The sequence below is a fragment of the Squalius cephalus genome (genome assembly GCF_949319135.1).
Source record: "Squalius cephalus genome assembly, chromosome: 25".
NCBI lineage: Eukaryota > Metazoa > Chordata > Actinopteri > Cypriniformes > Leuciscidae > Squalius > Squalius cephalus.
This window is the reverse complement of record NC_137146.1, coordinates 3,088,760-3,114,945: the sequence shown is the minus strand read 5'-3', so window position 1 is coordinate 3,114,945 and position 26,186 is coordinate 3,088,760. Positions and strand designations below refer to the sequence as shown.

Below are 26,186 nucleotides of genomic sequence, written 5' to 3'. Positions count from 1 at the left end.
AAAGAAAAAGAACATCAAACATTTACAAATTAGACTTCCCTCTGTAACTTAATTAGGAAAATCTATACTATAAAGGTGAAGTGTGTCATTTCTGCACCTCCAGTGGCAACAATTGTTTTGTCAGTGTGTTCACCTGGGCCTGGCATACACTGGCTCATCCAATACTGTGAGTTCGGCAGACAGTTCTGTTTGGTGCAGCTAGTAATGCAGAAATTACAAACTTAACCTAAAGATACACACCCTTATATAAACAGTACATGCTTTCCGGAAAGCATTTGAGCTTTGGAAAGATGTCAACTTCCATTTTTCCTCTTGAGATTTCCTCAAAAACTGTCTTTTTTTATTATTATTTTTGTTTTCTTCTGTTCCTAACTTACCTGTATAATTTATTTTCTTGTGTTTTTCCTGCTCCGTTTATCTGACCACAGGAAAAATGTGTCTCTGAAACTTTCAGTTCTTATGCCCAGGTTGGCATTTCCTGTTCTTATTCAAACCTGTGTGTGTATTTGTGGCCGCTGTTGTGTCAGCTGAGTTTAGCGATGTGTTTCGTGATGTTATGTTAATAATTCCTGTTCCCTTTTTGCTTCTGTCCTTTGCCTGTTTGCTGTGTTTATAATGGGGCTGTTAATTTAACATGTTCATTTAGTACACTTAATTGTACAAACAGAATGGAAAGAGATAAATAAAATCAAAGAGCCTTCACAAATGTATGCTTAGTTAATTTGGAGTGTTACATCGCTGCTGTGTGTGTGTGTGGCCAGATTATTTATCATAGTGGTGTTAGTGTTTTTGTCTGAGCTTTTAATTTTTTTTAATTCATTAATTATGTTTAACAGCATTACATTTATTTAAATTCCAGCTGTTTCACAACCATGTCGCAACATGATAAAGTGATACGTGTGAAATCCTGTCTGAGCGAAGGACATTTTGTCAGCTTCACATTGGATAGACCTAAATTAAACCTTTTCATTATGGACAGACAACTTAAAATAAAATCAGATAAAGACACACATTAGAAAAAAACATGTCTGCTTTGGGCATGGTGGTGTTCTGTGTAATTTCTAAAGGAAATTAGAAATTAGGTAGACATGCAACAGAACTTTCATGGATCTGAAAGCATTGGTAAAGACCTAAACAGCTAATTTAATTATAAATCTAATCCATATGGGACATTTACCAAAGCTGAAGCCATCACAATACAGAATTTAATTATCAGTTATCAATTATTGGATGATACTTATTCTTATTTTAGGCCTGGTAAAAATATCCAATAATTAAAAAACATATATATCAAAAAAAGAAATTCTTAAAATAATTAATTTAATGCATTAAAACTAAATATAATAGATTTATGAAAGGAATTTTTTTTTTTTATACTTAAATATATTTACAAGCATATTTCAGCTCATTCAAAATTTGAAGTTTCATCTATTGACAGTTTTTGTTGAAGATACTGGTAAACAGGATGGCAGGTACAACACAATTTATGTTTACACCTCGTCAGTCTCCCTATTTCTTGTTGTGATGTTGCATCACCTCATTCTTTGAAGGAGATGAAAAATAGCATTGCATCAGTGCCCGCTTTTAGAACACACCCTGCAGCGCGCACAGACACACATGAGTGTTTACCGACATGTTTGACAGTGGTTGAATGCCATGCAGGGTTTTCCTCACCCTACTAACCATTAATCAAACCATCCTGTCTTCAGTGGTTTGGGTGTGTGTGTGTTTTTTTTTTTAGACAGCTGTAGTCTCTTTGTTAACACTGCATGTTTCACAACACATTTTCATCTTGGTATAGAGGGTATGCGTGTGACGTCACCATCGGCCGGAGTGACTGCGGTTACACCCACTGAGTGGCAAAAATACTGAGTGGCAGCATTGGTTTTCAGCATGAATGCCACGAAGAACACACAAAACGCATCTAAAATGGGAAAGAGCTTTGAGATTGACTGTACAAACAGATTTGACAAGAAATCTGAGGTGTATTTTTACAGACTGCTGAAAGCTACAGAAAAGAGAAGCAAATGGATCAATGCAATTCACAGAAACAATTGGACTCCAGGCAGCAAAAGGTGGATTTGTAGTTTTCATGTTGTGTCAATATGCTGAATTTTGGGGTGAATTCATACCCTATATATTGTATTGTTATATATTGTATTGACAACTCATCAATTAAATATTTACCATCGTATATTCTGCATAATTGGATGTTTAAAAAAAAAAAAAAAAACACTGACAAAAACGTTTTAGGGCTGAATGATATGATGATATATATAACACTGATATACTGTTAGTGATCACCGGATTTAGACCTACCTATATTGTATTTATATAAAGCATTCACAGGCAAATTTGCTTTATGTATTATGAAATCAGGCTCATATACTGTAAATGTCAGGAAAGACGATTCCTGGCTGCATTTCAATATCCATGGATCACTGGATTTTTGGTATGTTGTAAGGAACACTCTATCAAGACCATCCTTTCATTTAAATGATTAAATCCAGTCACACAGCAGCTCTTTTGCCACTGAGTTCGACTGAGGGGGGCGTGTTCTGGCGGGAAAGTGACGTCAATGCATACCCTCTATAGTTATGTCCACAATTAGGGAATGATTCTGTGGGCCCTATCTTGCACCCAGCGCAATTGACTTTGTACACCGACGCATGTATCATTCCTATTTTGCACCTGCGCAAAGCTCGCTTTTCCCTCCACAGAAGCACGTCGCTAAACTAGGGAATGAACTTGCGCTCCCTGGGCGGTTCAGCGCAAAAAAGGAGGCGTGTTCCGGCGCAAACGTTCCTTCATGCTATTTTGCAGGTTTAGAAAACAATTGCGCCACTAACCAGGAAAAAATAGTTTAAAGTCAGTGGCGCGTTGCGCATGTTATTCATAAGCTATTTTAAGGGCGCATGCTTGGCCATAATCAATGTGGCGTGTGCACAACGCGCATACACTTTGATTCTCTCATCTACACAGAAGCAGCAGTTTTCATTTTTGCAAATCATACATTATTACGATAGATAGATAGATAGATAGATAGATAGATAGATAGATAGATAGATAGATAGATAGATAGATATAGACAATTTATTATAAAAGCATAGGCTACATCTAGCTTACACATTTACCCAAATTATCATACTCCTTTTTAACCGAAGTTAATTTGGGTGGGTTTCTCCATCCCCAACGTCCCTGACGAGAGCGTTGCTCTCCTTGGCTGTGAACCGCTCCTCGCGTGCGTCTGGCAAATCCGCCATTATAATAGGAATCCGCTTTAGAACAAGCGCGCCTGCTCTTAAAGGGAATGTGAGATGACGCTCTGATTGGTTTATTTCACGTTACGCCCAAACCACACCTATGAATAATGAAGCTCTTCAGACCAACCCATTTTAGATTTGCGCCTGGCGCAAGAGTAATTTATCCCGCCAGGAAAATAGCAACAGCGCCAAGACCCGCCCACAAAGTTACTTGCGCTTTGCGCTTTGACACTTGCGTTTCAGATCGTTAAAATAGGGCCCTGTGTGTTTTCGGTAACCTTTCAGATTGACCCACAATGCCATATGCAACAGTTTTTTTGTGAAAAAACTAATATTTATGGAATGGCAGTGATGCTTACCTTAGCAAGCACCAATAATAATTCAAATACTGTATAGTGTATTGATTCAGTATCTTCTCTTGTCACAGTTCCCTTCCAGAAGAGCGAACCAGATCAAATGTGGAGCAAAACTTCATCCAACCCCCTCCTAACTCTTCGCAACTCTCGAACAGCTCTGTAGTTGAAGCTAAAAAGTCACAAGAGGTCATCACAGACTCTGCGCCTCCTCCCGAGCAAAAGAGTCGAGTCAACAAGCGAGAGGGACGCTCTAAAACATTTGACTGGTCCGAGTTCCGCCCAGGACAAGAAAACGAGAGCGGACAACCCTCAATGAAGAGGGCAGACACTTCAGTCACTATCTCATCTTCACCCTCGTCCTCCTCCTCTACTGCCTCCTCCCCCATCTCTAGCTCCTCCTCTCATCAGACGTCGTCCTCCATTACTACCACCAGCCATACTGACAAGTTGCCACAGCGAGATGAAGAAGTGGTGCAGGAACATATGCACCACCATCAGACCACACCGACACCAGGTGCAGTCAATGCGTCAGAGCTCTTGTCAAAGCTCCCCAATAAAGTGCCACAGGAACAAGGAAAAATGGATGTGGACCAACTCAGGGACACGCAGGAGGTTGATGGTCACCCAGCGGCCCGCAGAAACTCTAATGTCCAAGTGGAAATTGAGCAGAGGTGGCAGCAGGTAGAAACAACACCCCTCAGAGAGGAAAAGCAGGTACCGATCGCTGGCAGCTCCCCTAACACCTCAAATACACCTCTTGGAGAAAGAGTCATTCCACAAGAGATGACCACCATACTGGAAAAGGAGGTAAGAACCATCAGTATTTGTTTCTTGCCTCATTTTCCATCATAAAATGATGAGTATGTGCAGGTGCTGACTACTTGTGTGCTTATGTTATCTAGGTTTTTTGATTGCATTCAGATCATTTCTGAACATTGTGTAATTTCCTCATTCAAAACTGATTGTTTTCCACTGATGTACGCTGATGTTCACAGTTGGGTCAGGCACAAAGGGAGCTAGCCAGACTCCAGCAGCAGAACAGTGTCTTACAGGAGCAACTTCAGGATGCGCGTGGGAGAGAGCAGAACGCCCGGGAAGGATATGTGCTACAGGTACCCAAACAGAACTGAACCTAGCCAGAAAAGATACAGAAATCAAAATCTTCTGTAGTTTTTTTGTGGCTCTTTCTTATTTGATTTCAATACTAATATAATTTTGGGTGTTAATGAAACTCTCAGCATGAGTGGTGCTAACTGCAATGTCTTTCTTTCCCTGGGCTCTGACTGGGTTTTGGTTAAAACTCTTGTAACCAAACTACAAGTTTTCTGAAGATAACAAATGTGAACATCTGGCAAGCTTTCAGCTGTGCTTTTCTGTTTTTTGTTTGTTGTTGTCTCATTCATCTCTTGTCATCCTTTGCATAATTTGCATGGTGTTATCATGTACACCTCTGTTCTTCATTTTCCTTTAGTTGCTGTTTTATAATCTGGTGTAGTGTTACTCCATCTGTTTCTTCCTTCATCTCTTGTATTTTCCTCTTGTATTTTTTTCTGTACAGTGTCATTTATATTATCCACAAAGACACAGTTGCATTTCATAGTTGCATTCTGTAGTTCCACAGCCTCTTTAGATAATTTATTTCCCTTTTTAATTGTGTTGTTCACATTTTTCCCTCATTGTTGAGCACCATTTTCTCCATCTTTGATGTTATCTTGAAAAAGCACAGTGGAAAGCTTGAGTAAGTATGTAACTTCGGAAATTGAACTCCAAACGTTCCTGGGTTCCCAGCCACAGCCTAGAAGACGTTGAGCATCATGTATGTGGCCATAAAAGAGAAGTCTTCCTGTTACTAATTGTACTTTCCTCTTAATCTCTTAAAGAGTGACACAACCGCTGCAAAGCCTTTGTCTGATGCAGCGTCTACCCCTGTTCACCGAGCACCATGGCAGCGCCTCAGCAAACTGAACCAGGATCTAAAGTCCGAGCTGGATTCCCAGCGTCGGAAGCAAGATAAGTCCACTCAACAAGTTAGCAGCTTGAGGCGTAGCTACAGCGAAGCAAAAGATATCATAGGACACCATGAGGCAGAGATCGATGCCTTGGAGGAAAAGCTAACGGCTGCCATGGCGGAGATTGTCGTGAGCGAGCAGGCTGTGGCACGAATGCGTAGCGAGCTGAAAATTGAACGGGTTCGCTGTCAAGAACGTGAGGAAGAATGGGTCCGAAATGAGGTGACGTTGCGGTCACAGCTGCGAGAGAGCGAGGAACGTCTACGTCAAGTTGAAGCCAGTTTGCTAGAGAAGAGCCAGGAGTTGAGGCAGCTCGAACAGCAGCAAGCTTTGCAGAAAGACCAGCACAGAGACGTGCAGAGGTTACAGGAGAGACTCTCTGAGGCCACTGGGCGTCTGATTTCCATTGAGGAAGCTCAGACTATGAGAGAGGAGCGGGAGAGAAAAGAGCAGCGGAGCCTGGAGGAGAAACATGAGCGGGAGCGACAGGGACTGACCTGGAGGTTGTCAGAATCCGAAGAGAGGAGGCGTGAAGTAGAAGAGCAACTGCAAGAGGCACAAGAACAAGTGGAGGCGCTGCTGAGAGGGAGTGGTGGGATGCAAACTATGGGACTCAGGGATGAAGTACATCGTCTTCAGCAGGAGTTGGAGGTGCAGACGGATATGGTGGAAATGTTGCGGGAGAGTGTGAGGAGGCTGGAGGAGGAACGTGACCAGCTTACTTGCCGCTGTCAAGAACTCCTCAATCAGATTTCCGAGGCTGACCGAGAGGTTGGAAAGCAACAGGCATGTTTAACGACGGTGGAAACAGACTATCACTCCCTTGAGAGCTCGTACGAGCGTGTCTCGGAAGAATTTGCTAGGATAAGTCAAGTGCTACGAGAGAAGGAAGAGGAGGTGAAGCAGACAAAGGAAATGTATGAGCAGCTAATCAGACAGAAGGAGCAGGACTTGAGCGAGGCCCTAATAAAGATGGCTGCCTTAGGCAGTAGTCTAGAAGAAACAGAAGTTTGCTTGCAGCAAAAAGAGGAACTTCTTTCTAAAATGGAGCATGACTATCCAGGACTGGTAGAGTCCCGAAGAGCAGAACAGGAGCTACAGGCAAAACTGGTGGTTGCCGAGGATCGAATTGCTGAGCTGGAGGAACACCTCAATGCCCTGCGACTTGGATATGCAGATCTCAGAATGCGACGTTGCCGCTCCCAGGAAGACATGCTTGAGGGTTTGAAAGAGATTCAACATGATGTTTCCTCATCCTCAAGTCTCTCCCAACTTCCTATTGCAAGAAGTAGCTCAGAGACGGAAATGTCCTTGGTAAAGCGGCAGAGGATTCGCTTTTCCACCATCCAGTGCCATTCCTATCAGCAGTCCCAGGGAGCAGACAGATTTCAAATGGAAAACACGTCTTTGGATCTGACACAAGATCTGAGCCTAGACCACATGCATGACCAGAGCCTGACCCAAGATATCAGTGTAGCCAGTGACAGTTCATTCCAGCAGTGCAGAGATCCAGAGAAGTTCATCTGTATTATACATGCTCTGGAAACCAAACTATTGGCCACAGAGGAGAAGCTCAGACACCTCACTGAAAAGATACGGGACCAGCCTAATCTTTCAGCGATGCAGGAACATCTGAGCACCAGAGCAACCATGGAGGACTGCACGACTAAAACCTGTGATGAATTACCAATGGATGAATCCAGTCAGAAATCCCTCAAGACTTTTGGTGAGCAAGACACTGATGAATATGAGAAGGCATTGGCACTGGTAGAGTCTTGCACAGAAAAAGTCAGAGAAATTCTTAGCAATCAGAAAGAGACCAGTTCTACTGAATCTCTCATTTGCACCCTTGCAGAAGTAGAGAAACTGCTGGTTTGTGCCACCACGTACCTGAGGAAGGGCAGCACATTTTATGAGTCATGCCAGACCTTTGATGCACCAGATGTGCAATCAAGTAAGGAAAGTATAAAACAGTTTGCCAGAACATTATCCTTTGAGGCTGAAGTTCTGGAGAGGATGGGGTTCTCTCTGCAGGACCTGAACTCTGATATTATGTCGGCCCTAAACTCCATTCACAAGGATGCTGAAAACATCAAGAAGGACTGCGATGGGTGTCTCTCAATTGTTTATGCTGATATACTTACAAGAAAACTTATGCTGGAGACCATGTTCTTGGCAGAGGTGGACAAGCTTGAGATGGGTAAACTAGCAAATAGTGCTTTTTCACAGGATGCCATCAAGAATGCATGCATTAGTGCCGAGCTTGCCTATTCACTCCAGAATCTAACAATGAATTTTCAGGAAAAATTTGATGATCTTCAAAAGGACTTGGTCAAAGCAAATGAAACTTTAAAACAAAGAGACATGGCTCTGAAAGATGCTGTTAGTACGTCAAAGCATGCTCAAATTGAGAGCATGCCCCAAAGCAATACTGATCATCTTGCTGATGTCACTCCTCCTGAACTTGCTCCCTACATGGAGCAGATTGAGATGGAGGAAGCTCAAAGTTTAGCAGCAGAGATTGTCCGCAGACACTTAGCCATTGGTACGCTATCCCATAGTGCAGAATCAGAATCCCATCTGCAAACAGGCTGGGAAAATCTCATTGCTGAGCTCAAGAAGCAAGCAAAAGCCCTCCGTAATCTCTCTCAGGAAATTGAGAGGGTCTGCGAGGAAGGGGAAACAAATTCACTTTCCGGACTTGCGAATGCCATCCAAATGAGCTCATGGCGCAGCGACTCCAGCTCGGTTTGCATGCGAGAGGCCTTGATGCAGGTCCAGGTCACGTATGTTGCTTGCAGGTTGCGAGCAGGTCACACGAGGGAACTTTCTCTTTGCCAGGAGACTAGCCGTAACATGGCAGTGCTCGTCCAAGAACACGCTGAGAGTGTTGCAGCCATCCAAAGGCATTACCAGAGCTGCGTGGAGAAAGAGCATCTGAGCTTCACTGACACTATAAGTTCCTTACAGGAGGAGAATGACATGCTACGAGGGGAACTATCCTATAAGCTCAGGGAGCTGCAGGAGCAACGGCAGAACCTAACCCAGCTGGAAGAGGAGTTTCTTAGGGAGAAAGAGGAGCTGAAGAGCAGACATGCAGAAGAGATGGGAAGGGCCGAGCAGGAGCAGACAACCAGAGAGCTCGACTTAATGGAGTGTGCCGCAAACAACCAACACAGAGTGGAGACCCTGCTGCTAGAAATGGAAAATGCTGAGTTGAGGCACAAAGAGCACATCCGAAAACTTGAGCTGGAATTTCAGGGTAAGGTCCAGGAACTAGAACACACCAACAGAGAGGAGCTCCACAAGCTACAAGAAAGCTACAGGCAGACCATCTGCTCACTGGAGGAGAGGAACGAGAAAGTGGAGAACAAAGCTGAGGTTGACGCATGTCCCATGGAGGAAGGGGATGGATCTGATCAGGTAACGTGCAGGGATTCAGAGTCCCTGCTCCGAGTCCGGGAGCTGGAAATGCAGTTGAGCCGCATGAGAGAGGAGCTGGAACAGAAACCACTGGATGGAGATCTGACCAGCCTGAGGGAGAAGTACCAACGAGACTTGGACAGCCTCAAGGTTTAACCTTTCACCTTTCAAATTTAATGTCACACCCATCCACCGCCATGGCGCCATGTTTTTAGTTTGTTGCTGTTAATTTGGGTTGCAGTGGTTTTAGCTGATAATTGGTTTGGGAATATATTGCATTTGCAAGTTTTAGAAACAGAAATTTCAAATCAACACAGTTGTAAATAAATAAAAATATATATATATATAATTTATGATTTATGGCCTCTTGGATTTTTGAAAATAACTGCAACCCTGTAGCCTCATAACCATGATGCTTTCCTTTGTTTCAATGCTGTAGTGCACATTAGCTGCACTGGGAGTTTTGAGCACACACAATGACCATGATTGACACCTATCACAAATTACTCTTTACTTTTACTGTGCTCAAACGTGCTTTTACTGTGTTCAAAACACCTTGTGTTTTAGTGTTCAAAACACCTTGTGTTTTTAGTGTTAGCATTGTTGTCTACTGTGTTAGTGTGAGAGTTTAAGTGCATGAATTGGCTCTAGTCAATCAGTCATGCTGATTTGCTTTCATTCCTCTGTGCTATCTGTCATTTCTCATCACAAGAGCAAATGTTTAAATGATGAACAAGATGAATCATGCCATCCCCTTTGATAGCACCCAACCCTGTTTGTAACTTATGTTTGCTCCTGTAGAGAGTAGGGCTGGGTAAAGATTGGTTTTCTGATTAAGATCTTCATCTGCATAATTTGATCATTTAATGTATGCCTTGTCAAATGAATGCATTGCAAAATTCTTCAAAAACTCCAAATTGACCATTAAAGTGTCAAATACATGAAAAATGGGCTTTGCTGAGTAAATTTTATAGACGTTTTATCCACCATCAAGTCACCAAGATGGTGTACCAAAAATAAACTGCACCAAGACCATAAAGACAATAGATACCCAGCCCTAGTAGAGAGCCTGCTAGGGTAGATAGATTGTGTTTGGTGTTTGTTTGTGTTTGTGATCTGATGTTGTTTGTGGAACTCAGGCAACATGCGAGCGTGGATTTGTAGCAATGGAGGAGACGCACCAGAAGGTGATAGAGGACATCCAGAGACAGCATCAGCGGGAGATCCGGAAACTTCTAGAGGAGAAAGAAAGACTGTTGGAGGAGGAAACAAATGCCACTATTGCTGGTAATAAAAGCACCACTGTATATTAAATACACCAATTTTTCATTGACAATGAATTACTTCCAGTTTGAGGTGATGCATCACAGTAGATTGTTTTGTGCGCAGCGATTGAGGCCATGAAAAACGCTCATCGCGAAGAACTGGAGAAAACGCAACGATCGCAGATGAGCAGTGGGAGCGCAGACATCCAGGAGCTGCGCAGACAGTACGAGTAAGACACCAAACATCACTATATCTGCACAAATCACTCTTGTTTTGGTTTACCGTTGTCACTAAGATTTACATTTATTCATTAATGCTTTTAACCAAGCGAATTTTTGGAAGTTTTGATGTGTGTTTATTTACATTGTGTCCATGTAGGGAGGAGTTGCAGTCTATCCATCGCGAGCTGGAGGTTTTGTCTGAGCAATATTCTCAGAAGTGTTTGGAAAACGCACATTTGGCTCAAGCGCTGGAAGCAGAGAGACAGGCGCTGGGGCAGTGCCAGCGAGAGAACCAGAAACTGCATATACACAACCAGGTCAACCAGAACTTTCTGAAAACTCTCTGAAACAGCCTGATAAAGAGACTAAACTGTCTTATAAAAAATTCATAAAGTTTAATTAAATAATTGGTTTTAAGGTTTGTAAATTATAAATAATCTTTATTTATGGCAAGACAACTCTTGCGAATAGGATACAAATAACTAATAGAAATCACTGAAATTTTTATAACAACATTTGTTTTTCAAGTTCTAAAATTTTATGTTTACTTTAAATATGCAAATGAGGCATTATCTAATTAAATATCCAATAATTTGCATACATTTCCAGAAAATAAATCTAAACATTGGATGAAGCTGGGTCTCATTTTGTTGACATATTAGAGTCTATAAATGTAAATTTTGGATATCTCTATTTAAATCAGAAAATATCAGCCAGGGGAATAAAAAATCACCCAGTTTTTAGGAATAAAATGTTGTATAAAATAAGGCAAATGATATATGAACAAACCCTTCAGAATATAGAAGTGGAGATTTCTGACTCAGTTTGACTCAAAAATCTTCTGACTAAAACAAATTTTGAGAAAACGGCCTTCAAAGATATGTATTGTAATTGAAATCTACAACAAAATAGATAAAATACAGTGTGATTAAAATAAAAACCCTTAAAAGTGTAGTTTGGATGTGTATTTTTTCACTTATCTAAAGCCAAATAACCTTTGCCTGTAAAAAAAGCCTGTATTTTTGCCTGTATTCACTTGTGAAGTCAACAAAGTTCCCCACCATGATATAAACATAAACTTGTGTGTGTGTGTGTGTGTGTGTTACAGGAACTAAATCATCGTCTGAATGAGGAGATCACCAGAATGCACTCCTGCATCAGTGGAGACAAATTGACTTCCTCTCTGACACAAGGCAAAGACATCTATGAACTAGAGGTACAGCACAAGCTCTGTCATCTGAATTTATCAATTAAAGGTGTCATGCACATCATCTAAATGTTGTTTTGCTGCAGGTTTTGCTGCGAGTAAAGGAGTCAGAGATCCAGTACCTCAAACAGGAAATAAACTCTCTCAAAGACGAGCTGCACACGGCACTTCGAGTAATATGCACACACACATGAGTTGTGTTTTTCTCAGTGCATGTGTTTCTCTTTAACAGCTCTCCGAACACATGCTAGCGCGTTCTGATGTGTCGTTCATATGTGTTGCAGGATAAGAAGTATGCCTCAGATAAGTACAAGGACATTTACACGGAGCTGAGTATCGTGAAGGCTAAAGCTGACTGTGACATTAACAAGCTGAGGGAGAAACTTTTGGCTGCTACAGAAGCTCTTGGGGAATTAGACGCTGAAGGCGTTACTGCTGGATACGGTGAGACATTTTAAAGGGGTCATCGGATGCCAAATTCGTGGAGGATAGCTGTTTTTGAGGAGGTAGAAATGGTGTTGTTTTACACAACCATTGAGGAATTTTACCCAAAGTATGTTACAAACTTTACATGAAGACCCTAAAGAATCATACCAACTTGTGGAAAATGGACATCCGATGACCCCTTTAAGGATTAGTTAACACAAAAATGGCAACTCTGTCACCATTTACTCCGCTTCATGGCGTTTCAAATCCACATGTTTTGGTTTCTTCCATAGTGCACCAAAGGGCAAAAAAGCATCATAGAAGTACTAGTAATTAACCCATATAGATTTTTCAGTGACTGATGCTGATATTCATAACTAAAGTTTAATTAATTTAAAATTTTCAGTTTAATTATAGCAATTAAGAAGTGCACATATATACACTGAACTTAAACGATATATATATATATATTTTTAAATATATAAAAAAATATATTATAATCATTTTACTAATTTTTTTTTACTTTACTTACTCAAAATGCACCTAAAATATTTGAAAACAGAAATGTAGATTTAAATCTTGTCGATTTTGTTACTGATACAAAATATCAGTTATTGGCTGATGCAGAGGATTTCATATTAGATCGTCTCAGATCATTCCCAAACTCCGGCCAAATTATTACTATAAGAGTGTGAACAAACAATAAACATTTTACTGTGTTTGTGTGTATGTATGAGCTGAAGTGTATTTGTGTTCGATACAGACATTATGAAGTCAAAGAGTAACCCAGATTTCCTGAAGAAAGAAAAATCCAGACAGATGCGTGGGGTCAGGTCAAAGGTGAGAGTTCAGAGAGTGTGTGTGTGTCTGTCTGTGTCATAAATATTCTTGTCAGCCATTGACAACTCTGAATGTATTGATATTCCTGTACATTTATGTGGAAGTTTTTTGTGTTTATGTGCTGTCACTCGATTAAAAATAAAAATTGATATAGACTATACTATACAAAAAATCAATATATAGTTTATATTTAGTCATTGATCCACTACAATCCATTCATTTTACATTCGAGTTTGTGAATCTGTCAGTGGCAGTGACAAAATTCTGCAATGTTTATTTATTTAAAAAAAAATTTTTTGTCAATGTTACATAATTATGGTAGCTTGTTTCCGCTACGGAATTAAAAATGAAAAATGTAATTGCAAATTTTGATCTCACAATTTTGACTTTTTTGTCATAAAAATAAGCTATACAGAATTTATGTTAAATTATTTAATCTTATTTTTAAGTGACAGGCCTAGTATTTATGTGTATGAAGTATGAAACCGTGTACACGTGTGTGTGTGTGTGTGTGTGTGTGTGTGTGTGTGTGTCCTCACATGTGTGCGTTGCCCTGTCAGGCAGAGAGTGAGGGGTTTGTCGGGGGTAGCTGACCGCTGTGACCCCATCAGGTGCAACAGGTGAAGCATTCATCGCTCTTGTGAGAGTACGGCTATGTTAGCATGGAATATGGAGCATATTGCACAGAATACTGTATCCCACAAAAATGCAAAGCGTCCCACTTCCATATCCAGTGTGAGGAACTAACCGAAAGCATTACTGCCATGATTTTAACCTCTCTTATTTGACATATTTACACAATATTTAATTAAAGTGCTCCTATTATGCTATTTTAAAGGTGCCTAATTTTCTTTTGGATTCTCCTACAGTAGGTTTACAAGGTCAAAAAACACTTTTAATTTTCTTATTATATACATTGCAGCATCTGCTCTTTTCTCACAGTGTCTGAAACGGTTCAATAAAGGATTCATTCTCTCTAAACTCCTCCTTTCCGAGAGCTGCTCTGCTCTGATTGGTCAGATGGCCCAGTCTGTTGTGATTGGTTGACCGCTTAACAGTAACAATGGCGTCCATTTTACCGTATCAATTCCAGCGCGAGTCTCATCCTTTGGAAGTACATCAAAGTGAATTCGCTTTTGTAGCGCAGAAAACAGCGTCTTCTCGACGTGTCGACAACACAAACCAAACTCTTCCGGTCTCAACTATAGCTACAGTGTTTGAGGGCGGGGCAAAGTAGACGTTCACCAGCAGCCAATGAAGACCATAGGCTGGCATTATGCAAATTAGTTACAAACCTACATTGGTTCGAGCAGGAAGTAAGACTAGAATTACTGACAACTCGTTTCAGGCAGTTCAGAAACACTTTTTGCTTTTAAGAGACAATAACTTCATTTGTCTTTGATACTTACATTCACAAACTGCTATATTGCACACTACATGAAAGGTAATGTCAGAAGAAGCATCATAGGGGCACTTTAAAATGCAAAATTAGATTCCACTCACATGCGATGTGAAATTAACAATGTAACATACTACAGTTTTAGCATGGAATAATACCTACTGTTTCATATAATATTTTTTTTAAACACTAGGTGGTGTACGTTGTATACTGTGCAGTATTTAGTAAGCTAGTATTCCATATTGAACACAGCCTTTGAGTCCTGCATGAGCCCTACACCTTCCCGAGTTTGAAACTCACCTGCAACTTAACCTGGTTTGGCAGGTCGACACGTAACCAGCACAGATCACCTTTTTCTGAATGTTGTGTGTTCTTACTGTTTTTATGTGGAGTTTTCTTATGTTGTGTGTGTGTGATTTGCGTTTTTTGGTGTTTAAGGAGACTTTATCCCTATTTGGATGGTAATTGTTTGTAAATGCATATCTGCATGACTCCCTTGACTTAAAGGGGTGGTAGAATATGATTTCACTTTTCTAACTTTAGTTAGTGTGTAATGTTGCTGTTTGAGCATAAACAACATCTGTAAAGTTACAACGCTCAAAGTTCAAAGCAAAGGGAGATATTTGCTTTTAAAGAAATCGCTTTTTAAGGACTACAGCAAACGGCTGGTAGAGACTACACCACATTCCTCCCGGGTTAATGACATCACCAACCCTAGAATTTACATAAACCCCGCCCCCTGAACACGATTTATAGATTATCAAGACAGAATATGCTAATCACTGACTAGAAGATAACTACACACATAAGCTTCATAAGTTCATCAACTAACCATTCAGAAATGTCCTGTTGCTTCTACATGTTGTCACTTCTTCTTGAGTCTCTCCATCTTTCTGACTTCGGTTTGAACATAAAAGGCTAAAAGTTTTTGACATTTTCAGTGTGTGTCTGTGTGAGTGCAAGCTGTTGAAGCTCCGCCCCCTGTGCCGGGAGCAGCAGCTCATTTGCATTTAAAGGAACAGACACAAATCGGTGCGTTTTTGCTCACCCTCAAAAATGACAACTTTAAAATGCTATACAAATATCTGTGGGGTATTTTGAGCTAAAACTTCACATACACACTCTGGGGACATCACAGACTTATTTTACATCTTGTGAAAAGAGTAACCCCTTTTCACCCCTACACCACCCCTTTAAGTTTAAGTTGTTCATGTTCATTTTCTCTCTTATGTGCTCCTCATGTGCACTACAAAGTCAGCTGTGGCTCTGATGATAATGGCCTGTTACTTGTGAACTCAAATGTGTTGATTCACATGAGAATTATATCACACTAATGATAGATGGTTTGAGATAAACACTGACATTTTTAAGTCTGACGATGGTAATTAAATCATTGACTGTCTCCTACAAAGTACCACATGTGTAAAACAATTACCGTCTTAATAGACTTGTGTGTGTGTCATTGTCATTTTTCTTGTATGTTTCTCTGTGATAAGCACTGAATATATTATTAAACAACTTAAAGGGACATTTAAGGAAATGTTTTTTTACCTCAAACCCTGTTCTTTCACTTTCTTGGGAAACTATTTTTGTGTACTTTTTGGAGAAATTGTCACCAAATAACATCTCAAATTCCTGCTCAAAAATTCTTCATTACTTAATGACACGAGTAAATGAAGTGTCATGTGTCTCGTTTAGTTCTTGAAGGCAATGAGAGCGATCTAATAGTGTAATAATAAAGAAACCGGACACCCGTGTGTGTTCAGATAGTACAGAGTGTTCATGTGAACGTCTTTTGCGGGTGTCGGGTTGCACGATGAAGTGCACAGTCTCAGACAGTGAATGACAGATGTGAAAACAAAGAAATGCATCTAAAACCATTTAGAGGAAAACAAGTGAATATAGAAACAGGCTTTGGTTTAAAACCCCCTGAATGTCCCTTTAAGCCGAGGAATGTGCATGTTCATGTCCACGGTGGACTGTTGTGAACCAACACACAAGTCAAAGTTCAGTCTAATGAACTGCCATGTCTGAGAAATATGATCAAGGGAAGTCATAAAAGTTGATTGTAATTAGTTCGTTTTTAGTGGTTTAGACAAACAGTGTTTTTAAGATACAATACGATGAGCAAACATGAGGAAATGCAATGTAACGTATTTATATATTCATATATTTATTATTTAACATTATTTATTTATATGTTGGCTTGTTTATTTGCATTTTTAAATGACAGACTCCTATACAGCAGAGAATAGGATTTAACTAAATTATATTGGCCATTGAATTTAAAGAACTGAAGATAAAATTACTTTTTGGATGATGTAGTTTTGCAATCTAACATAGTCGTTTGTTTATTTATTTATTTATTTATTTATTTGTTTGTTTGTTAATAGAATTTTTTGCCTTTTTAATGAAATTATAGAATTTGAGTTTTAATAATTTATTGCATTTTTTTATTTATTTTTTACAGTCTATTAAATACAGCCGACAAAATATTTTAACTGTAATTTATGTTGGCCATTGAAATTTATTTAATGAAATTATTGAATTTTATTTTTAATAATTAGATTTTAATTTGTATGTTTTAATTTTTTTTATTTTTTTTTTTACAGTTTTATTCAGGCTATTAAAAACATCTTTTATTGGTCATTGTTTGGTAAACATGGTTCATTTCAACCAGCCTTTTTTAAAATAATTTTTCCATATCTACCAATGATATCAAAGTTGAGTTTTTCCTCATTGAAGTGTAATTTATGTGCAGTTAAAGATCACATGATTGAAATTAAACATGCACTCTCTTATGTGCGCATACTTAAGTCTTATTAAGGACTGTTTTTATTTACTTACTTATTCCCAAGTATGAAAAATATCAAATTTCTCTCTCTCTCTTCCACAGAGTTTGAAGGAGGGATTGACCGTACAGGAGAGGATGAAGCTCTTCGAAACTAAAGACTCCAGAAAGATATAACACGTTCTTTCTTTCACTCTCTTGTTCCTCTTTGTGTTCTCACTCTCTTTTTGTCTTCATTGAGATCTTCTTGTTTGGTAGATGAAGCAGGGGTGAAGAACTGTATCTTTCTGATTGTGTTTTAATATTGTTCGTGTGAATTAAGGGAATTACGTTTCAATATTGACACGTCGTTTTGCCAACCTTCAGCTCTGATGAACCTCATATTTTTTTACCCTTTTTTGGTCTCTATAAGTCCTGAAGCTGTTCTTCATCATCACAGTATATATGAACACACTCAAGTATTGAACTAGAACACTAGACGTGTGTGTCTTCCTCATCTGAACATCTTCTGAATGGAGAACTGGCTGCTGTCGTGTCTTTTCGGGGTGCTGGAGACATTTTTATGAATATTCTGAGAGAAGAAGAATTATTGACACAGAGAGAGATGTTATTTTGCCAATGATATTGTAAATAAGTGTTGCGCGTGTACGTGATGTTAACTCTTTTTCAGACTTTCTAGTACTGTAACCTTGAGATAAAATGACGTGGTAACGTGAGTGCGAGTGTTTTGTAGAGCGTTTTTGATCGTCAGAGAGATTATGTGCTTCAGTCATTTACTTGAGGAGAATCTAATTGCTGTTTAAATTGCTTTTGTGTTGCTTTTGGTTTATATGAACGTGCAAAATATAGAGCAACCAAACGTGATATCTGCTGTGGGTGTTGCGGCGTAAAGCGCTCGTTCGGCTACTGATAGTGAGCTTAATTCATCCTGTAATTCGATCCGAACACGGGACATTTTAATGGTTTTGTTGTGTTGTTTCAGATGTTTAATACTGGCTTTTGCATGAATATGAAGCACTTTGAGTCATTGATTTTTTTTTTTTTTTTTTTTTTTTTTTTGTGTTCTTGGTTTTGAAACATGTAATTCCATATTCCTTCTGCTCTAGAAGTCAGAAAGTATTGAACACACAACAAAGAAAACTCACTGTATAATATTCAATGTTTGCTATGTAAATATTTGGTTTTAGAGAAGATTTCTTTATCCTGTTCTCTCAGTCTGCATAGAGACAAAAAAAATCTTTATATCTATCTATACACGGTATGTCTACACCTAATTGCCTATCTGTATGAATATTTTTATTTTGGTGTGTGTGAATGTGATGCATCTGTAATAAAATGTTTTTGAATCAGAAATACACTAAGTTAAAGTCCCCATGAAATCAAAATTGGATTTTTCTTTTTTGCTTTTACTATGTATATGTTAGCCTTACTGTTATCTATAAGCTAGTGCTCCAAAACAATGACAAAATTCGCATTTAGACGATACAAGCATTCAAAACTTAGTCTCTCACTTCTGCCAATATGGATCAATGATTTTGATGACATCACTCTGCACTTCCGCTACTCATCAGGTTTTCTGACCAATCAAATGCTCTCTAGAATCTGAAGCTCCGCCCCCTACATTATAAATAGATGCTGCAGCTAAAATTAGTCACTTATTCACACATTTACTATTTTCTACATGAGAAATCACACATAAAGAAGGGATAGGGAACAATTCAGACAGTATAAACATGCTTTTCATTGGGGCGAATGAAGTCTGGTTTCACGTGTCACGCAAACCGCCACAGCTCCGGTCCAGAGACACGACACACAGAGTGGATCCATATAATCAGAAAACGTATCAGATCCATTTGAATTTTGCACAGAATGCTATATTTTAAAGCGATTAGGAGGAGAAACGGTTAGAGATTAGGAGGAAACTGCGGCTTTACTGAGCTCAACGGCTCTGGTCGAGCTGAAATGCTCGAAAATGAAATGCTATTGACTATTTAAAAAAAGGGGAGGAGCGGTCCAGTATGTCCCTACTTGTCTTACTGTTTCAATGGAAGTTATGTCAACACATTGAATAATGATGAGAGTTTCAAGGCACTTCAGTGGGCCTTTAAAAAAAACATGTGTCCGCCATCTTGGAACGGTTAACACGACGCAGTTTATCACGGACACACACTTACAAAATCAATTGTAATCGAAAATATCACAGCATTGTGCAGCATATGGCTGTAAAAACCACTGGAAACAGACACCAATGAGACATTAAAGTACATCTGTAGTGATTGTGAACGACATGAAGGTTTGTTCGATGCAGTCGGTGTTTTGTAAAACTCACACAGACACGTGTCGTTTATTTCAGCCGTGTTTCATAGAATGAAGTGCGATGAGTTGAACACATGATCAGGTGAAACTGATAAACAGCAGATGACTACCGTAACACTGAATAAAGAAATCTAGCAGCTAATCTAGTAATCTGATGCTCCACCACTGTCATTAACTATTTTCACTGAGAAATTGCTAGAAAGTTTTGCAAATGATTACAATGAAGCTTTAAATTTCGAAGTAGAGATACTGAAATTGTATTAAGATGTATAACGTACTATACAATAACAATAATTTTTTATTTACGATTAAAAAAACGTTTTGCAGTGTAGGACACGTTGCGTTTGAGAATAATGTTAGTACTGGCCAGCAGGGGGAGTAACGGATCCGCTTTACTTGGTTCTTTATCATGCTTTTATTTAATTATTTTCTTCTTAGTGCACCAGTGAGCAAGATAAGACACATCCAGTGATCCTGTGTCAGGTGGAATTATGGTAAATACTAGGGCCATTTTTTGACCATCATTTAGTGTTTCTTGATATTGCTTAATAGTTTTGCTTAGTCTATTTCAATTTTAATTTTAGTTAAAAATTTAGTGATTTTGTTGTGTGTTTTTGTCGTTTGTAATTATTATTATTTTAAATGTATTTTAATTAAATATTAGTTATTTAGTACTTTAAACAAAAATTAAAAATGTTGCCTTGGCGACTAGCTGGAAAAAAAAAACTTTATTTTTCAGGCAATATTTTTTTAATGCTTTTAGTTTAAGTTTTAGTTTTAGGCTTCAGGCTTTAATTTACCTGAATTGACCTTTAGATTTTGTTTAGTTTACAAGGGTTTTGAGTTCAAATTTTGACATTTTCTATAATAAACCAAGCAATTGCCTTTGACAGCCAGTGGTAATTATGTAGTTTTGTTGAATGAATGTAGCATTTTTGACATTTTGATAATGACATCTTTTGTGAACACCAGGGGTTGATGCTTGATCTCTGTCACAAAATGCCACAGCATTTCAATAATAATGCATGCATTTTAATGACAGGGTCAATAGAGGATGAACATTTTTATTTTTGGCTGAACTATTCCTTTATGTTTGTGTTTCAGAAATAAAAATAAGTTAAAACTTTGTGTTGGTTAAAGGTTAAAGATCATTTGTTTCCCACTGTAAAACACGTTTCATTATATCTGTAACACGAAAGGAAACTTTATTTTCATGCAGTGATCTTTCACATCCCTGTATCACCTGTATGAGGGAAAAGATCAAGTCTTTTAGAGCTGTGAATAATTCTTCAAATCCCTGATCAGATTTGATTTGATGTAGTTTATTTCGAAGGCGTTTGTTGAGTGTTTGTGAATAATGAATCCAGCAGCGGAGGATTCAAAGCTCAAATACAAACATGCTTCCTTCTATTAACGCTCTTATGATCACAGTTATGTAAGTGCATATGTGGGTTTGGTGTGTGAAATCTCCATCATGTCTGTCACTCATCTCAACCACACACCATTCACTTTTTATGAAGTTAAGCATTTTTTTTTTTTCGAAGGCTGACAACAAGAACTCTAACATAAGAATAAAAGCATTTACACACACATACATACACATAGACACACACACACACACACACACACACACACACACACACATATATATATATATATATATATATATATATATATATATATATATATATATATATATATATATTGGTATGTAAGATATTCTTCGAGAACCTCCCTGAGCGTCTCATGAGATGATGGTGTTAATAGTTCGGCTTTAATTTAATGCATCAGAGTTCTGCATGAGTCATTAACATTAAAGGCTCTGTGTGTGTGTGTGTGTGTGTGTGTGTGTGTGTGTGTGTGTGTGTGTGTGTGTGTGTGTGTGTGTGTGTGTGTGTGTGTGTGTGTGTGTGTGTGTGTGTGTGTGTGTGTGTGTGTGTGTGAGAGAGAGAGAGAGAGAGAGACAGAGAGAGAGAGAAAATAAATCTGTCCTCTGGACTTTGGAAGACTTTATGGGAGAGTCCAAACTTTTGATTGCATGTTAAATGACAAACCCAATACATTAAATTACATTCAAATATAATTTGCATATTTAAACCTAACTTTTCAGAAAACTTGTAATGCAAAACAATTGTCTTAATGCACTGTGATTAAATCAACGGTGATATTTATTAGTTGACATTTCACCCGTATGGTGTCTTGCCTTAACTGCAGATATAATTATTATGATATTTAAAGAACTGTTCTATACAAATAAATAATTACAGATTGATACTTTGTTGCAGGGTTGTTGCTAGCTGTAATAATGATCTATTCAGGGAATAGTCTTAATGGTGAGCTTCCTTCACCCTATACTTTCCTGTTCTTGAATTATTATTTGCATGTAAGACGATGCAGGACACCTGGAACCACAATGGTCTGTTACGTTTCCATGGAAACAGAAACCACAGAGACGGAGCGAGAAGCATCCTGCTGGACCAGATACGGGTATTAATAAATACATATGCAAATGATTAGTAGAAGCCATTACCTGTAGGCTACATCTGTTTCTCTGTGCAGGTGATTTGGGGCTTCAGACTCACTGGTTTTTCTGTGTTAGTGTCGTGTTCGACTAAGTTCTGCAGGGTAATTCAGTTGGGTTAGTATATTATCATCACCTATTAAACATCGCTCTGGAATACCGGAGTCTTGATCAATGGTCAAAAATATTTGTATTACACTAAACTGACCAAATGCATCTTATATCTGTAAGGTTTAAAAACAGTAAAACTTCCTTTTAAAAGGCTTTTTACACATTTTTCAAAACTTTATCAAGCCAGCATTTACAGTATATGAGTTTTAGCTCACTTTAACTCACACTGCAACTCTTCATCGTGTTTCCGTAACAAAAGTGAATTTAAAAGACATTCTCAATACAATTCTGAATGGCCGAAGGACGGTAAAAATGCTACAGTAAAAACCTGTTATTTGGTTAGTTCTCTTACTATTTACGGAGAAAAAATATTCTCTAACCGTACAACTTACAATTTTACGGTAAAATACTGTTAAATGTACCATTTTTGGAAGTTAAAATAACAAATCATATAATTTACAGTAAAAAGCCGTAAACTGACATTCCCAGAATTCCCGGTGTAAAACTCAGATTTGATGTTTTTTAAATAAATTCATTGTGTTTCTTCTTAGTTTTTTTTTTGGTATCAGTTATGTACGGTAGGGTTTATGTTCGTTTTTTTCTGTAATATGGTATATTATTTCAGTTAATACTTTTTTTTTTTTTTTTTTACTACAAACTGCCATTTTTACTGCAAATTTCATCGATTTTTTTTTTCTAGTGTGGTTGAAAGACTGATGACTTTAGAGAATGTGCAAAAGTTTTTACACCCCATAAATGTTTGCATGTTTTGATCTTCATAAGCGAGATTGGATGTGATCCAGTTTGACAAAGAACCAGCCAGACGAGTCTCTGTAAAGATTTTGTTTCCATTACAACACAAATTAAAATGGCGTTTTGTCTTCTAGCTTCAGTAGCAGGTGTCGTTCTCTCTGGCAGAAATCACGGCTCGTAGGCGTTTCTTGTCATTGTCTTTCAGTCTCCTAAATTGGCTGTTTTCAGCAGTTTGCCCATTTCTCCCTATACAGAAATTCAACTCCCCACAGCATTTCTATATGATTCAGATCTCTGTTTTAACTTGGCAGTTTTATAACCCTCATCATTTCTTTGATTAGTTTTGATTTGTGGTCTGTTGTAAGTTCCATGTATTTGAATGTGTTCACAGGTGTATCATCTCATATAAAAGGCTTTGGAATAATAATGAAACAGCAGAAGAAGAGAGTGATCTAGTATTCATTTTTTAAATTTTTGTCTTTCAGTTTTTTCTGTTTTTTTTTTTTTTTTTACAAAAAAGTTGTACAGTACAGCTCACAAAAGTTATTATAACTCTCTGTGCTTTCTCAATGAATACATTGCTTCACTTCACTTCAAACTGGTAAAATCGAAATTTGTCCTGATAAATTGTGGTTGATACATCACATATTGCTTTGATCTTTTCATTATTGCTGCATGAATGTGCCCTTCATACTAACATACAGTGGCATAACACACACACACACACACACACACAGACAGACAGATATGCAGCAGCATTCAATCTGAGCCACAGTTTCTAATGAGTGATTATTTTGTCCCTCTGTTTAAAGCAATATTCCGGGTCAAATACAGCTAAAGCTCATCTCAAACATCTGTGACATGTTGTTGATCACCTCAGACAATCATTGTGTCCATTTGTAGATGAAAACAAGCAAAAATTGTGTTTGCACTTATAATACACGTCTATGGGGCAATAAATGCGCAGCATGTGATTTTTAAACTTATGTTAAAGCGGCTATATTCATTATTCAGTGCAAAATGTGTTATGTTAGCTCTAAAGTTTCCTAAATAATCGTTTTGAGGTGGAACTAACGAAGGCGGATGAACATCTTCTGCACTGAAACGCCTGTAGGTGGCGTTTTCTCCAGGTAAAAAGTCTCTTTCTGGTATCTTTGCACAAGAGTTGCTGTTTACTGGCTTCACGTGGTCAAGACAGTAATTAAGAGATTGGATTTATCTGTGCACATCAAGGTAATTAAGTAGTTTTTATCAATAATTCCATGTCAACACGTAGGCTACAAAACCTAGTAAGCATCTTTGCTATAGCATTTTTTATATGAAGCACACGGCTAATAGCATCACACTGGAGGATTAGGAAATACCCAAAACGTGATTAGTATAAAATATAGGCTACCACAAATATTGGATAATTTTTTTTTTTTTAAATCAAATTGAATGATTTTTACTTTAGTTTTGGTAAGTGATATTTACGTCAACATTTTCCTTATCCGCCATTTTGGGTGGATTTTTTACTGAACTTGTCGCTGCGACATCTGCTGGTCAAAACATAGACACCTTTTACGAACCAATTGTAAATAAGATCTAGTAAATTCAATTAAATAGATCTAAATCATCAAATACCATAAACATGTAGTGTCTAATAGCCTAGGCTATGTGTTTTGTAGGGCTTGTTTTATGGAGGGCTTGACTAATCACGTCAATAAGAGACAACTATTAATTTTCCTTTTTTATTATACAAATGTGTAATTAAAACTGTTCTGAGATTAAATATGCACAATAGTGGAGAATGAATTTCCAAAAAAATTATATTATTAAAAAAATATTATTATTATAAATTATATATTATAACGTACGAAAGGTGTGTTCGGCTTGAAGTGGCGCTGCGTGATCGTGTATTATCATAGTACCGCGGCGCAAGACGAGCAATTTGGAGCCCCATTTTTTACTGAAATCACGGGGATTTAGCATTAAGCGTGATGTGATGTCTTGAAAGGCTGCCTACGGAGACAGCTAATTAGTTTTTGAAACAAAGACACTGGCTGTTTTAAAGGAATAGTTTACCCAAAAATGAAAATTATATCCTGACTCTTCCCAGCTTTGTAATGGCATTGAATATTGTCCGAGTTTTTTAAGCTCCAAAAAATGAAATCCATCCATCATAAAAGTAATCCATACGGCTCCAGTGGGTTTATAAATGCCTAATGAAGCAAAGAAAAAATCCATAATTAAAACTTGGAAACTATAATCACTGGCTTCAGGCAACGGCCATGATCGCTGGGTGACCTCTGACCCAACGTTGATTATAGTTTAGAAAGTTTAAAATATGGATATTTTTCTTACAAAAACGCCCATTGGAGTCGTAAGGATTACTTTTATGATGGGATGGATGGATGTTCTTTTTTGGGCTTCAAAAACTCAGGCACTTTTCAATGCCATTACAAAGCTTGGAAGAGCCAGGGTATTAGCCTATTTAAAATAAAAGAGAAGAAAGACATGCACACCTAGGATGGCTTTAGGGGCGAGTAAAGTGTCGGATAATTTATTTTTATTTTTGGGTGAATTATTCCTTTAATGCCTTGCCCCCATAGACTTCCCTAGTGCATTACTGTAAACATGATTTTTGTTTGCTTTTACATGAAATGCTGGTGAAGTTATGTCATTTCTGTAATAATTGACAGCTTTATTTAACCTGGAACATCCCTTTAAATGAACTGCTAAAATGCATCAAGATGTTGTGAGGTTTTTGTCACATTAATAGAAAAGAGAAGATGATGAAATGCAGATTGTACTCAACACTCAGTCGGACCGTGTGCATAGATCAGTGAATACTATCATACTCAATCGTTATATTTCAAGTTAGTTCGGCATGTAGTTTCTTTTTTAAATATTAATAGAAATGCAGTAAATGTTGGCATTCTTGAATCCCATTCTGTTTATGAAAAATTCGGCAGGAAGTTGAAATATATTAAGACAGGTAAATGTATTAAAATACGACATTTGAAGGGAAGTTTCTGGATTCACACAGAGTTTTCTATCAGGCGTTTCTGTCAGAGCCTCAGGGACAAAAGATTAAGTATCTAAACAGTTCAAATAAGATGATTATCCCAGCGAGTTCTCTGAAGATCTGCCGCTATATTAGGTTACATGGTGCAAACTGATAATGTCTACATTATATATCTCTCTACCTAAATATATATCTCTATTTTGCTGTAAATATATCTAACAAATATGCAGGAGCATGTTGTAGTTTTAGGAGTGTTTGCCATTTAACCTTCTCCTTG

The 26,186-nt window shown here is 38.1% G+C and overlaps 1 protein-coding gene across 7 annotated transcripts in view; it reads left to right on the top strand.

The window, feature by feature from the left end:
- LOC307153337 (myosin phosphatase Rho interacting protein) overlaps positions 1 to 18,586 on the top strand; it is a 48,958-nt gene extending 30,372 nt beyond the window's left edge. For 5 of the 7 annotated variants that reach the window (XM_079862725.1, XM_079862722.1, XM_079862724.1 and 2 more), the window contains 12 exons: positions 429 to 467; positions 3,691 to 4,426; positions 4,615 to 4,731; positions 5,500 to 9,201; positions 10,191 to 10,338; positions 10,441 to 10,546; positions 10,696 to 10,855; positions 11,647 to 11,754; positions 11,832 to 11,918; positions 12,030 to 12,189; positions 12,935 to 13,011; positions 17,307 to 18,586. In XM_079862725.1, coding sequence (XP_079718851.1) covers positions 429 to 467; positions 3,691 to 4,426; positions 4,615 to 4,731; positions 5,500 to 9,201; positions 10,191 to 10,338; positions 10,441 to 10,546; positions 10,696 to 10,855; positions 11,647 to 11,754; positions 11,832 to 11,918; positions 12,030 to 12,189; positions 12,935 to 13,011; positions 17,307 to 17,378 — 5,512 coding nt within the window. In that variant the 3' untranslated portion in view covers positions 17,379 to 18,586. Of the gene's footprint in view, positions 1 to 428; positions 468 to 3,690; positions 4,427 to 4,614; positions 4,732 to 5,499; positions 9,202 to 10,190; positions 10,339 to 10,440; positions 10,547 to 10,695; positions 10,856 to 11,646; positions 11,755 to 11,831; positions 11,919 to 12,029; positions 12,190 to 12,934; positions 13,012 to 13,571; positions 13,632 to 17,306 lie in introns of all 7 variants that reach the window. The other 2 variants (XM_079862720.1, XM_079862721.1) reach the window with 2 other exon arrangements.
- Positions 18,587 to 26,186: the final 7,600 nt, after the last annotated feature.